Source organism: Montipora foliosa, chromosome 11 (assembly GCF_036669935.1).
Source record: "Montipora foliosa isolate CH-2021 chromosome 11, ASM3666993v2, whole genome shotgun sequence".
Classification (NCBI taxonomy): Eukaryota; Metazoa; Cnidaria; class Anthozoa; order Scleractinia; family Acroporidae; genus Montipora; species Montipora foliosa.
Genome location: NC_090879.1, coordinates 12,043,110 through 12,057,757, shown reverse-complemented (window position 1 = coordinate 12,057,757; position 14,648 = coordinate 12,043,110). Strand labels below are relative to the sequence as shown.

Genomic DNA, 14,648 nt, shown 5'->3' with positions numbered 1-14,648 from the left:
TGTTTATGCCTTCTTTTCACTAGTGTTACAAGCACAAGCCCAAGTATAACATATCTTGTTATATCTCCCAAGCTAAATACGTTTTTCCGATTGGAGCACATGCCTTAAATCAAAACTCAGTAGTTCCTTAGGGAAACAACAAGGTGAACTTTCGGCTCGCACGTGATCAGGTTGTGCACCTTGAAACCCGCGACAATTTGTGTGCCAGCCGGCCTCAAGAATACAAATTTTGTGCCATCCAACGGTTGCCTTTGATTCGCTATTTGTAAGCTTTTTTAATCATTGACCAATAAGAGTGCTTTCTTTGTTAACTATTTTTGCTCTTGATTACTTTCTTTTCTGCATTGTGTTACCTGGAAACTACATTTCTCTTATCCAATCGGATTGGAGAAAATTTTCCAGTAGAAAGTATTCTCCATTCCCATTGGATAAGAGGAATGCAGTTTCCAAGTATATGAACACTACAACCGTTTCCGTGCAGTAAGCCAGTTATATGACACTTCGCCCATATTGTACAATGAGAAAAGATGAAGTTATACTTTTATGTTACTCGCCGATATTTGCATTTGTCGCCATTTCAACCCCCTGTTACTTTTCTCAACTCGGTTAGGCTATGATCCTTGTTCCCATGGAGACGCCTGGGGTTAGAGTGGTGCGACCACTGTCAGTTTTTGGATACCAAGACCCACCGTGTAAGTGGAAGTCATTTCTTCTTTGTTGAATTTGCTGACAACCCACAAAATCAAAATACAGTTTCTGAATCTGCCGCTCAAATGCGTTGCAGTAAAAAATCAGGCTTGGACGTACCAGCAATGACCTCTACTTTGCAAACTGGAAATTGTCTATTGCGATTTTTTTCTTACTTTTAATCAGTGGTAAACGATTTTTCTAAGAAAAAGATAATCGCAGTAGTGAAGCAATTAAAATAGCGGGCGTACTTTATCGAACGAGCTGAGCGAGTGCTAGATACATTCTGATCCAATGTTTTGGTCGCCGTATTGTACAACTGTCATAAGCGGAGCTCAAACTCGTAGCAATTCAGACCAAAAAACCACAAACGTAAGAAGGGAAAATAAAACTATTTATTGACGGGTAAAGAATGAGAAGATGCAGAGGCCGTGGGAAGTATAGAAGATGTGGAAGATGAGGGTTGTAACTGCAAAATACAACATATTAAATAAAAACTTGAATACTACGCAGATAATAACGAAACGGCCAAAACAGAGACGATTATACTTACATTATTACGAAAGGAAAAGGAAAATGACAGGAAAGGAACTTTATTTAAGTGTCTAGTTGTTCTAGCGCTGGAGCACTAATTGGGGACACTGTAAACTGAAATTAGCAATTAACACAAATCAAGTCAAATGTTGGTTTTTGAACATTGATGAACAGAAAGAACAAGAACGGCTAACGATGCTAACGATGGGGTGCGAAAGCGTAAATAATAATGAAAACGGAATAGAGCGGTTTTCAATTGAGTGTCGAAAGTAATTAGTGAATTACTTTGGTTTATGATTACTTCACTCAGTGATTGGTTCAAAGTTCTCGCGCCACTTTTTCAACCATGCAAAGTGAAACCAAAACCAATCGTGGCTCACGCGTGCACATTTTCCCGCGCTTTGTGTCGGCTACGTGTAATTACTTCAAGTTTTGATTGGTTTACTGGATTGTCTCCTTCATTTTTGATTGGCCAAAGTAATTACTTTGGTTTTGGTTTTACGGCACTCAATTAAAACTCGCTCTATTAAAGGGAACCCAATTAACACGCTATACTAGATCTTACGTATTGGATTGGCAATATCGAGGAAAGCATAGAGCCAGTTTAAAAAAAAGGAACTAGCGAGTTGCCAATCCAATATGGCGACCAAAACACTTGATCGGAATACCTTTAGCACTCGCTCGCTTAAATGCGCCTACTATGCGGGCTAGCGGGCTACTATGAAAATAACTACATTCCAATTCGCTCAGTAAACAAAGTGGCTGTTTCCTCTGAGGAGTTTGTCTCCAGAAATCAAGCCAGAGTCTACTCGTGGCAAGACGGGAAGAGTGAAGACTTCAGCGGTTTTTGTTCATAGGTGGCCATGCCGAAGTCCTTTTCGAAGATGTTCGAGTGCCTAAGGAAAACATTCTATTAGGACCTGGAAGAGGATTTGAAATAGCTCAGGTGAGGGATGTTTTAAAACATGCTGTGCTTAAAGTTCTGGAGCACCCAGTATTATTTGTACTGCGTTTACGCGAAACTGCAAACGTCAAAACAACAGATTGCTGCTGTTGTTCATAAAAGCATGAATCAATTCTCTCTTTTTATAACTTGTTTCTCCCATTTGACAAGTTTCTGGTTATCGGTCTGTAACAGGACATTTCGTGACAACTACACGATGTACATATTCCTATGCACCGTATTCAAGTATTTCGTGAAAGCGCTGATCAACAGTGATTAATTCAAAGCACCCATTCCGAATAGCGCTGATCTACAAGTATTTAAGTCTAATACCCACTTTAAGCCGGTTAGCTTTCAATTTTGGTGATGGGTATCTATTTAAATATTATGAAAACTCGCAAGTGTTCAACGGCTTGCTTCGATGGTGTAGTATTATCAATGATGCAAATGACGCTTGTGGTCCAGGTTCAACCTTATCGACCATCATGTTCTTTAAAAATCTTGGAACTTAATAGCGTGCTTTTTCAAATTAAATTGACGAGAAAATTTGTAGGTATAGTTAACTTTATGTAACTGAAATGAAAGAGGAAATGTCCTTCTCATCTATCCCAAATAACGCTCACCATGCTAAATCTATGTTATGTAAGGAAGATCTCAAACCGTTTAAGATAATTCATCATCAGATTGCCTTTTTAGGGTCGCTTGGGCCCAGGCCGTATTCATCATTGTATGCGGTTGATAGGACAAGCCGAGAGATCCCTGGAGCTCATGATTGATAGAGTGAGTACACACAGAACCTCCGTCGTTAATTCTTGTCAGTTGAGCAGTTTAATTCAGTGTCAGCTAGTGTCGTAGAACAAGAACTTAAGAAATCCTCTGAACCTGGCAAACACCACTCTAACCAATTCCATACAACTTACTGGGTTTGGTTTTTCCTTTGTATTGGTTAAAAAAACTGTCGCTAGATTTTTAATTCAGTTGCTAGAGTTGCAGTTGTTGTGTAATTGCTTTCGATATTCGTCGGAAACATCTTTAATACTCTTTTTCTTTTTTCTTCAACTGCGAGTAGGTAAAGAATAGGGTGGCGTTTGGAAAACCACTGGTTCAGCAAGGAACCGTTTTACAAGACATAGCAGAGTCCAGAATAGAGATTGAACAAGCCAGGTGTGGATGCTTTGGGTAGTTTCATGTTCCTTCAGCAACTTATCTCGTATTACGACCTCTGACTGGTTACGAATAGTTGTGATCTAACTGATTACGCTAAAAGAGTAGTGGAAAAAAGCTGTCAAAAAGCTGGGAAAAATATTAATGGAATGTTTCTTTGTTTGCAACCATGCTTATTAAGAATTCCCCCAAAAACCTCTTACCAGCAAAATAGTGGCAGTGGCTTTTACCAGCAAAATAGTGGTGTGGCAGTCCCTCGAGAATGAAACCGATATGAGTCTCACCTAATTTAGGGGAGAAAAGGAAACTTTATCTCCTTGTGCTGAGGTCCTCCATAAAACCTCGAACACGGCTATTTCACGTTTTAGTTTTGCTGACGACCGCAAAGAAATGGACAAAAATGGAAAGCGCACGTGCAGGGCGTGCAAACCTATTGTTTTTTTCCCACTAAATATGCAAATTTGTGACGTTCTCGTTGCCGTCGCCGTTGTCGTTGCTAAAGCTCCCTAACGTCAGAGAAGACCATCCAGCTTTCGGTAACACCCGGTCGGCTTCTTTTGCAGACTGCTGACTCTAAAAGCTGCTCATCTCATGGACACAGTTGGAAATAAGGTACTATTCGAGTTGGTACACAGTTGTTGTTTTCCTGCAATGTTTTTTAAGTTTGCATTTTATATCTTTTATAGGTGGCTGCCCCTGAGATCGCCATGATAAAAGTGGTTGCCCCTAAAATGGCGCAAAATGTCGTTGACAGGGCAATGCAGGTCTGTCTGTTTTATCCTGTTCCATTGCTTTTTAAGACTCAAATATTTAATTTCCCTTTGAAACAGATTGGCAGTCTAGGAAACATGTCTGGCCATGTGTTTTGCTGACATGAGTTAGAAACAATGGAGAGTGCGTTCAGAATTCAGTTCTAGTTTCTCTTTGCCATACGATGGTTTTCATCTCCTGGCATTTTATAAGATACGGTACGTTTGCGGAGCCTGTGACGTTATTTCAGGCAGCACAAACGCACAAAGCGGTTTGCGCCCCTTTAAACGCTTCCCGCGCTAACCGTTCCAGTGGCCTGTTTCTCAAAAGTCCCGAAACGTTTCGGGCCTATTTCGGGTTCCACAATTCCCTTTATATCTTCGCAACGCCGAGCTTCTAAGACATCAAACTTCGCAATCCTCTTTGTTTTTCTTACATCAAAAACATGTTAAAGGACTAGCTTTTCAAACTAAGCAGATTGCAGTTTGACGACTGGCTTTTCGGGCCCGAAAAGTTATCGGGACTTTCAAGAAACAGGCCCCAGAAACGCTTGCACAGCGATTTTTTTTCCCAGCCCATATCTCTCTTTCCCAGTTAAGGAATAACAATGCATGCATGTTGTATATTATTTCAAGATTTAGTTCAGTGCACCACCGTTGGCTGGGACAAAGTTTAATGCTCGACACGTGTACTTCGCATATTAACCCAAGTGCTTTGTCTTTTTTCTCCTGCATGTCGTTTGCAGGCCTTTGGAGGAGCCGGTCTTTCTTCCGACCTGCCGCTTGCCCTATTTTGGTCTTGGGCTCGTATCCTACGGCTTGCTGACGGACCAGACGAGGTTCACCTTCGTTCTGTGGCCAAGAGAGAAGTAAAGAAAGACAACTACAGCAAATAAGACGTCACTTAACCTACCCCAAACAATTTTGTCCAAAGCGTTGAGAAATTTATTAACTTCTTGGTCACGCGTCAAAGAGTAAGAGCACCCAACCCACCCCTCTCACCCACTTTGTTCTTTGACTGGGTCCACCCCTGTTTGTCTCGTTTAATCAAAATATACAATTGAAAAATGTATAAATTACCATCAAAAATTGGAAATTAACATCATAAGAGTAAGAAATCAGAATAATTGAATGAAATATCTTTAATTTGCCGTAGAGAAAGTAGCTATTCTTCTAGACAAGTCTAAATCAGACCATATCTTATTTCTCACTTGGTCATTGTAATAAACTACGATAAATGCAGAATAAAAAACTGAAAGCTTTTGACAGAGCTGCCTGACTCGTTTTCAAGATTATTGTTCATTTATATCTGCATATCCGGTGATGTTGTTACCATGGATACAAGCCTCTCGCGTCCTTTTTTCGAGTTGTGCTCAGTTCAGTTGATTGTCTAAAAACCGAGACCAACGTAATTATTTTAACCAATCACAACAGACCAAGATACTCAAGTAAGCCAATTACAACCCAAGGAAAATGAATGCAGCTGTTGGTCCTGGCGCTAAGCGTGAGGAAAAAAAAACGCGGGAAAGCTCGTGATGTGAGCAAGTTACAGTTGCTTTTGCTTTTGCCCCTGATTGGCTAAGAAAGTGGCGCGAATTTTTTTTTAACCAGTCACCAATAGAAGTGATGCAAACGGTACAATAGACTTCTTTCGACCTATTAACGCCCTTCCTGAGAGCGAGGCTGATAGGACACTTAGGTTGCGTTCGATTGACCCTATTCCGGAATAAAAATAAGTGGAGTGCTGATTTAAAAAGTATGTCTGGCTTTTTGAAGCAACAAGCTTAAATTAAGGATAATAAAGATCTGTTTAAAATAGCATTTTAGCAGGTGTTTGACAATTTTAATGTGAATCTCCGTAAAAACGGAGGATTTCTAACATCTATTCCGTGTAAAAATATTGAAGATCCGTTACCAGGATTCATGCTAAGAAAGAAGTAAAATCGTTCTCTGGTAAAAAGTTTTGAAAAAACTGAGCTTTCGACAGACTGAACTGCTGCCTTCAACGAATAAAAATGTGTGAAGCCTAAAAGCGAAAGAAATTTAAATATAACGAAAAATTCGCATAAATTAAAGGATAAAAGCATGTAGTAGAAAGAATGTTAAAAATGCTAAGAAAATTAGTGTTTCTTTAAGAGAATGTGATTTTGTCTTGGGAGCGGGCACGAATTATTGTCTGCCCCAACAGTTTTTGCCGTGTGCCATGACTCCAATGTCTTTCTACTCCGGTTGTTCGCTTTGTCAATGATTTTAGAATTGTTAAAGTCAATATCATGATTAAAAGTCCACGCGTGTTTTGCGACATTTGAGCCTTTAGTGCTATGCTTTAAGTTCCTCATATGTTCCTTTCTCCTAGTAGTAAAGGATCTTTTAGTTTCGCCAATATAGTTCCACGGGTCGTCTTCGGCAGATCGAAACTGGTCGTCTTCGGCAGGTCGAAACTGCCGAAGACGACCAGTGCAATGTCATCTATAAAATTCCATGCGCATCTTGCCCGTGGAGCTACATTGGCGAAACTAAAAGATCCTTTACTACTAGGAGAAAGGAACATATGAGGAACTTAAAGCATTGCACTAAAGGCTCAAATGTCGCAAAACACGCGTGGACTTTTAATCATGACATTGACTTTAACAATTCTAAAATCATTGACAAAGCGAACAACCGAAGTAGAAAGACATTGGAGTCATGGCACACGGCAAAAACTGTTGGGGCAGACAATAATTCGTGCCCGCTCCCAAGACAATATCACATTCTCTTAAAGAAACACTAATTTTCTTAGCATTTTTAACATTCTTTCTACTACATGCTTTTATCCTTTAATTTATGCGAGTATTTCGTTATATTTAAATTTCTTTCGCTTTTAGGCTTCACACATTTTTATCCGTTGAAGGCAGCAGTTCAGTCTGTCGAAAGCTCATAGCTTTTTCAAAACTTTTTACCAGAGAACGATTTTACTTCTTTCTATTCCGTGTATCATGCTATTCCACGGAATACGGTCAATCGAACGTCACAACCAAAGAAAGTAAACTTTGCAAGCTCTTTTAATCATTTCCTTTGTTTGCGTCCACTAAACCTCTTTGTCAAGCTTAATTGTAATGTATAGAAAGATCTTGTTGAAAACAACTTTAATAATGGAACCAGGAGGATTTGCTCAGCACAGCGGTGGTAATTTGACAACGAATTTCTTTGGTTCTGGAGCAAATCCCTCGTCGTCACTGGGGAGGGGGGCGTTTGTTTTCTCAACTTCTCGAATAAGCGCCGCGTATGAAACGGCTCCTTGTTCTTTTAGTGTCATTTTGACTCCGGCGACAGGCGAAGGATACCTTAAATAAACAACGGGTTGTTGCGTGATCGCTTTAAACACAGAATGGTTTGTGAGATATTTGTCCCTTGCAGGAACCCAGCTGTCCATCTGTCTTGAGTATATCAGCGACGTTTTGAGGTCGTTTAATTTGAAGACTCTACAAACTTTACCAGTAAAGAAACTTTCATCAGGTGTGACATCGTATTTATCTACCTTCGGTAGGTATAATACTGGCCGTTCGTGATCCTTGTCTTTTGGAACCCTATGACCTTTTGTTTTTGCTTTCAATTTCGTTTCTTTTTCAAATCCGGCACTGTTTTTGTCAATCCGAGTCGCTGGTTTTGTTTTCGACTGTCCCCTGCGTTCCTCGTTTGATTCTTCACCTCGTACGCTCAGCCGTTGACCTTTGAGAACAGTCGGAAAGGGTAAAATAGGCAACGGTACATTTTTGTATTTCACAATTCCTTTCTGCTCCGATTTTCCGCTTCTACTGTATTCTGTGCTGTCTTGCTCATTAGAGGATTCGAAGGAATAACAGGATTTCGATGAAGTTGATGTTTTGGCAGACGTATTGCTTGCAGAGTTCAGGTGAAAACGCCGGATCCTTAGCAAGACTTCTAACGCTGTGTTATCTCTTTTGTGCCGCGTTCTTCGTGATGTGTCGAGAGCAGGCAACTGCGTCTGAGGCTTGTATACTTTGGTTACTTCTGAAAGAGCAAATTTTAAGAGAACATACATCTTCGTACTCAAAAAGTATAACAGCATTTTAATGTAAAATTTACTGAAGGCAGCTTTCTAAATAGTCATTGCGCCTTGGGAAACGTCTTTTTAGAGATTTGCATTAAGCTTGTTCAGCAAAGAAAGCAAACGTTATCAAGTTACTGTATACACCTTCCAAAATGGCCACCATTTTAGTTTTCTTTTGTTTGTTTTCAAATTTGCCCTTGTTGCCCGGTACAAGGTTAAAAGTTTAAGAATGAGGGAACCAGGGACTAATTTTAAGTTTGCAAGCAAACAAAAGTATGCTGCAGTGGAGGCCATTTAGGAATAAGGTATAAAAGGCCTTTTTTTACCAGCGTTTTCTTCGCGTTCGAAAGTCTTGTCTTGGGATGAGGTTTTCCCCTCTTTTTTGGTCGATGTTTTGATATCGTTGTAAGACGGAGTGCTTGTTCCTTCGATGTAGAAATCACTGCCAATTGTTCCAGGCATTTTTTCTTGAGTCCTTAAATTTGTCTTTCGTTTTTGGACAAAGTGTCTGAATCCCACAAAAGTCCTTTGCGGACCCAGAAATGGAGCAGACTTGACAGAATGTTAATCCTTTCTTCGAGTCTTGTGATTTAATCCGTTGTCACGGTTGTTAAATTCAGGACTGAGTCGTTCGGAGCACGTGTGAACGGCGCATTATTATTTTGTTGCATAAAAAGAGAATGCTAATACAAGCTTGTTTCACTGTCTTTATTCCGCTAACCCTACTACTGCATGCTTCTAGTGATTTCCGGTATTGTCCGTTTTATTTCCCAATGTAAAGCAGACAGAGAGTAAAAATACGTGAATTGGACATTTAAATAGAAAAGAATTTAGCCAAACTCAATTGTTATAATTATGTCTCAGTTTCCAAAAATATTTTTATACGCAGACTGTTAAAACCTGTGACTGAGTGTAAATAGGATTTACAAGACTGAGAACAGATGAACCAGCTTACAGGGTTGTAGTTAAAGAACATGTCAACAATGACTGGTGATTATAGTAAACATCCAGAATTCCAAATCCAAATTTTTCCCAAACTATTTGGCTAAGGTTGCAGGATGTCTTAGAGAATAAATCAATCCGTTATTTAATTGAACTCAAATTCGAAAGGATAAAATAAAGGAAAGCTATTTCATGTTAACGAGACGGCGGCGAAGTGTACTTTCGATAAGTAATCGAAGGGATGGGTTGTAGAAAGCAAGTCAAGAGGCGCAAACGTTGCTTTGTTTCAAGATTTCTTCTCCAAGATATCAAGTTATAGGAAAGTTAAGCTTTAAGAACCTAACATCTGATGACAATGATGTAATGTACAATTGCTTGTGGACGAACAAAAGGAGCCAAAGAGAGATCTTTTGTTTTCGTCCACCAACACGGCGGCGTGAAAACCACTTTTTGGCAGATCATGTTGAATATACCACTTGACTGGCTCGAGGGTTTTACATTCAACATGCATGCTTTAAAATACAGCTGAAGTCAGAGACCAGACGTCACTCGCGCTTTTGTCGGAGTAAATCCAGATCTTGTTGACCCAAGGATAATACGGGCTAGACTCTGAAATAATGATCGTGGGGATTAAACAATCTTTAAATAGACGCAGTAGTTGGGTTTCATGGTGCACTTCTTTTTGTGATGTGTGAAGGAAGTTAGAGGTAATGGCATAACGCCAATCCCAACAGTCCCTTCCTTGCTATCACATGATTTTCACGGGGGTCGGTAGACAAAAAGGTACTGCTCGTGGCAGTTAGCCTCACGCTGTGAATGCGGCGGAATCGCTTTTCAAGCAGTTAGTGAGACAGGTTCAGGTTTCTTGTTTTATTGCTACAATAACCCACTTTCGATATATGAATATCAAGTTCTAAACAAAAAGCATCATCTCGAGGAATACCCCAGAGCCTCGAGATGATGTCTTTTGTTTCGGACTGAATTTTAAAATATCGCCGCAAAAAGTTTGTGGTGATATTTGAGTTATGGTCCGAGGTCGAATATTCGACCTTACATCTGTGGAAGCGAACAACGATCACGTTGTGAACAGTTGAGTCATGGCAGTTTAACGTCATAACGTAAAGTCTCTATTCTTATTCGAGACAATATTCTGTTGATCTTAATTGTGAGCTTTGGCGTTTGTTCTTGTCGATTAGCGCATATCTCCGCTTTAAGAGGCTCGGAAATACTTGAAAGTTTTTTCAGTTTTTCCTTATAGCAACCTAGCCTCCCGCGCATACGTTTTTATTGCTTCGCCACTCGTTCTTCCTCCACGAATCCGGAGCGCGGGATGAAGCCTTTTGCCAAGGGAGCCTACTAGTGTCCTATCCGGCCTATCCTTTTAGGTGACCATCGTTTCTAGTTTACAAGAGTATGAATTAAAGATAGAAAAACAGATACGTCTGGTGACGAAGTATTATATTTAAGTATATTACGGTTTCTAAATAATGGATGACTGAAGGAATTTTCCAAGATTGGGACATTGAAATCGGAACCCAAATCCTTGAATGTGATAGGCAAAGGGTTAATTAATAGCGCTATCCACTGGGTAACTCAATTGGTTTTGCTAGTGTTTACCCGCTGAATAGTACTAGTATTATCACCTGTTGAACAAGCGAGGCCAGAAAGAGTCAAGGAAGACAAACATTGAAAGTTTTCGTCGTTCTATCTCAAACTGAGATGGAACGACACTGTCAGACATGATCAGACGTAGTTGTTGACACTACTTAACCTTCATAAGAGTTTAACCGATCAAAGCTGAACTTGAGGACGCCAGTGATGGAGTGTAGACATCTATATGTTAAGCGATCACGTTAAATTTCGCACGAAAAGATAAATTGCTGCAGTTCCTAAGAAACTTGGATAACTTGTTGAGACGTCAAGTTTTTGCGAGCTCTTTAGCAACATCAAGGAAGTTGACTAAATGCGTGGTTCATCTGGCCCATCATTTTTTTCGGAAATAAAATAGGTTAGGGGAGATAATTTTGATCTGTCGACAGAAACAAGGTAAAGTAATTATTAATTTCAGAGATTAACATAAATGCAAAAAAGTCCTGCTAACAATTTAGATTACTTACATTAAGATAGTAAGTGCTTATAACACTTGATTGTCTCGGAAAGTGCTCTGTTCAAGAAATTGAAGGGGGAGGGGGAAGGAGGCGAGGGGGGGGGGGGGGGAGGAAGTCAGAGACGAAGGAGGCTGTGAAGGGAAGGAGTGAAGATGGAGCGGACTTTTCCAGCTCACCGAAAGAGGGAGGGGGAAGTCAGTAAAAGAGAAAGTTGACTGAAAATTCCTGTTCCAGATACAGATGCGTCCTTAAAAGGCAATGAAAATATTCTTTCGATAGAAAAATCCTTTCCGTTTTACGTTTCAAGCTGTGTGTTGCCAGTGGAATTATGTTAAGTCGGATTATCCTCACGACGTTATTTAAAAAGAAAGAAAAAACAATTTCTGTTAGATTAATTACTGCGATTATTTGTCGGACAGTGGAATTGTTGCTCATTTAGTTATTTTAGCCTTGACAGATTATTCATCAGGTTTTGACAGATTAAATGTCTGATAAAAGTTGATCACATTTTTATACCAGTCAGTTTCTCCATACGCTGCTTCGAAGGAGCGAGCAGATCATTAGACATGCCACTGAATATCAGTAATTTCTTTGTCACTGGTACAAACCCATTTTTCCCCAAACTGACTACAGAGACAGTGGGAGGGCAAAAGTCAGTCCAAGAAGTGCGGAGTGAGGGAGCGGTCGAAAACGAAGATCAACATCTTGAAACCCAAAAATTGAAGCTACCTTCCCTCACAAGGAAAACAACAGTCACCAATGCTCTCGAAGATGATGATTTGCAAGTTCTTCTGCGGGTTCGATGCTTCGATTTCCCACTTCAAGTGCAAGGATTGCTGCCTGCAGAATCAACGGACGAATGGGCACGCACTGGGTCTTTTACTAATACATCTCCGGTTTCTAGCGCTCAGAATCACGATGACTCGTCTACAGGAAAAGAGAAAAATGGTGAAATTACTATAAGCGACAATAAAAGCTTTTCGCCCCTCTCGCCGTCGACTGTCCTTGAAGGACTGAAAGTGAATTTGCTGGGTAAACAAGAGCTGAACACTGAGTCTCAGCGCAAGAAGAAGGACGACGAAGAAGAGGTGGACAATTATTCAGACCAAACTGACTCGGGCTCTCAGGAATATACATCTGAATGGGCAGAATTGGTTTATAGAAAGTCTGGGCGACAGGTTGATATTCAGCCCCCGAAGTCTGACAAATATCGTATCTCAGATCATGTCCTCTCCAGCAGGCGTGTACGAAAATCTTTGAAAGACAAAAGGGAGAGCAGGCTCTCGTTTCAAGACTCCAGGTCCAGTATCGTTCCCTTAAAGTCCATGAAACAACTTAACCGTCAAACACTTCATCTTCCTAAGGCTGATAAATACGATATCAATCCCAGGAATATTGTCGAGGTGAAAGTTTGTTCGGTGTTTAAAGGAAGCGTTCTAAAATCAATGTTGATCTATTCAGGTTTTAATGATAGCTGGGTGCCAAACCGTGATGGTCGCCTCATTAAAAATGCTGTCTTCAAAGCCATCATGCAGCAACCGGGGATGTTTCTAAAGCAACCATCGCCTGAAGAAGGAGTTCCAAAAACGTGGAACCATAAGGAAAATTTGCTTCCAAAGCTACCTTCTCTTCCTCTTGAGACTGTTTCTAAAGGAGTGAGAAGTGGAGTAAAGAAACTTGTGGTGAAACTCCCACCAATTTACTAACTAAAAACGGGTTCTAGTAATGTTTAACGAAAATTTTTACTTTCCAATAAGTACCAAATTTCCCGCGCTCACTGGTTAGCTTTTAATTTGAAATCACTTTGACAATGTTATTACGAAACTTATTATTAAGAAGATGACAGACGCGTGAAATAAACATTTTGCAGTTGCTTCGGATTTAAATTACGTCACTTTCTGATTGGATCACGATTCTCACGTCATTTTCTCAGCCAATCACAGGCTAAAGTAAAAATAATTTGATGCTAGCATGCATGCGTTTCCCGTGCTTTGCACTGTGATGTGATTGGTTCTATTCATTTCTTAAGTTGTAATTGGTCAAAAAGTCCGCAAATTGTACTACCAAGTATTTTTGCCAATTTCGTGTGCGTTGTGGATAAAATTCATGCATGTAAAGCTTATTGTGCATGTAAGAAAGGAATGTGCTGAGATTTTCCTAATTTTTGCAATTTCATAGATCTAGAACTGAATATAGTCTTGAAAATAAAGATTGCGTTCTATACCGTTCAATTAAATGTGTAATGAAAGATTCATGACATTTATAGATTTCACTGGTTAATATAACTAATGCTATAAGACTTTATTGATCAATACTGGACTCATGTAGTCTTGGGAGTGAAAGATTTCAAACTTTTAGTCACTGAAAGTTTTACGCAGAGAAGACCGCCGGATTTTTTATGTATGTATTCTCTGTTATTTCCGACCACAGTATTATTGTTATGCCCAATTAAAATATAGGCACTTATGGAAGTGTTCTTATTGTCTGCGGACGCTTAAATTAACAGGAAAAGTGTCGTAAGATGATCAAGGGTGGAGAATAAGGCTTTGTAAAGTGGAACCACCGCATACGAAGGTTATCCCATTCAGAGACGTTTTACGAAAAGTTTTTGTGCGTCGTGCGTAGTGCGTACTAAATATTTTTTTTGTCTGTTGAATCAACAAAACCTGTGGAACAATCGTTTCCTCCAAGTCAGTTTAGTCGTTCACCTTCAACTGCGCTTTCGGCCTCGCGTTTGACTTTCTTCGATCATTGACCTATCAGAATGGCTTGGCTTGTTACTTTTTCTGCACTAAATTACCTGTCCAACAAGCAGCGGAGTGGAAGAATTATTATGTCTTATTAAATTGTAATAAATGTCTAAGGTTCGCCGGGGTGCATGAAAATGTTCTATCTGAGTTTTGCCAGACTTAATGAAATGACACCGTAGATGAACCGATAACCAGGATTAGCTCGGGGATTAGCTCGGGGATGTTCGGAAAAATCCGAGTGCGCTTTTGGAGGAGTCGAACCCATGACCTTCCGCCGGATTACTAGTTTGGATACTCTGACACCAAAGCACTAATTACTGTGCCGCTATACTTCTAGGATTGAATTTGACGAAATGGTGTATGATTCTCCCTGTACTGATATCAATTAAAATTCAATTCCTTGTACTGATAACAGGGAGATGACAAATGTTAAAGGCCGGTTTACACTTGCGCTACGATTTGGTCGAACGATTTGTCGTCTCGTCTCCGCCATTTTGATTGCTTCTATTTTGTACGCATGCCTTATTCTCAAACTTCTGATTGATACGCCGGCTCCTCTGAAAGTGTCCGTCCGATAGAATACAAGTTGCTTGGCAGGATTGCCCTGAAAGGACAATGGCATCCCAATGACTTTGTAAAGCTCGTGGACCAATGAGACACATTGTCCTTTCAGGAGAGCTAGGGCGCTCAATGGGTAGATTATCCGACCTGTGTTACCGA

At 40.1% G+C, this 14,648-nt stretch overlaps 3 protein-coding genes across 4 annotated transcripts in view; 2 read left to right on the top strand and 1 right to left on the bottom strand.

The window, feature by feature from the left end:
- LOC137977784 (acyl-CoA dehydrogenase family member 10-like) overlaps positions 1-5,347 on the top strand; it is a 25,296-nt gene extending 19,949 nt beyond the window's left edge. For both annotated transcript variants that reach the window (XM_068825117.1, XM_068825116.1), the window contains 7 exons: positions 611-692; positions 2,079-2,167; positions 2,861-2,944; positions 3,234-3,328; positions 3,892-3,940; positions 4,015-4,092; positions 4,824-5,347. In XM_068825117.1, coding sequence (XP_068681218.1) covers positions 611-692; positions 2,079-2,167; positions 2,861-2,944; positions 3,234-3,328; positions 3,892-3,940; positions 4,015-4,092; positions 4,824-4,973 — 627 coding nt within the window. In that variant the 3' untranslated portion in view covers positions 4,974-5,347. The remainder of the gene's footprint in view (positions 1-610; positions 693-2,078; positions 2,168-2,860; positions 2,945-3,233; positions 3,329-3,891; positions 3,941-4,014; positions 4,093-4,823) is intronic.
- Positions 5,348-6,996: 1,649 nt separating this feature from the next.
- On the bottom strand, positions 6,997-8,731 carry LOC137977789 (uncharacterized). Its single transcript, XM_068825123.1, has 2 exons — positions 8,455-8,731; positions 6,997-8,088 (listed from the first exon to the last, which is right to left on the bottom strand). The coding sequence occupies exons 1-2, from the start codon at positions 8,588-8,590 to the stop codon at positions 7,229-7,231; spliced, it is 996 nt and encodes a 331-aa protein (XP_068681224.1). The 5' UTR covers positions 8,591-8,731; the 3' UTR covers positions 6,997-7,228.
- Positions 8,732-11,717: 2,986 nt separating this feature from the next.
- LOC137975295 (uncharacterized) lies at positions 11,718-13,972 on the top strand. The gene has a single exon (XM_068822389.1). It carries the CDS (start codon positions 11,745-11,747, stop codon positions 12,882-12,884), a length of 1,140 nt encoding a protein of 379 aa, XP_068678490.1. The 5' UTR covers positions 11,718-11,744; the 3' UTR covers positions 12,885-13,972.
- Positions 13,973-14,648: the final 676 nt, after the last annotated feature.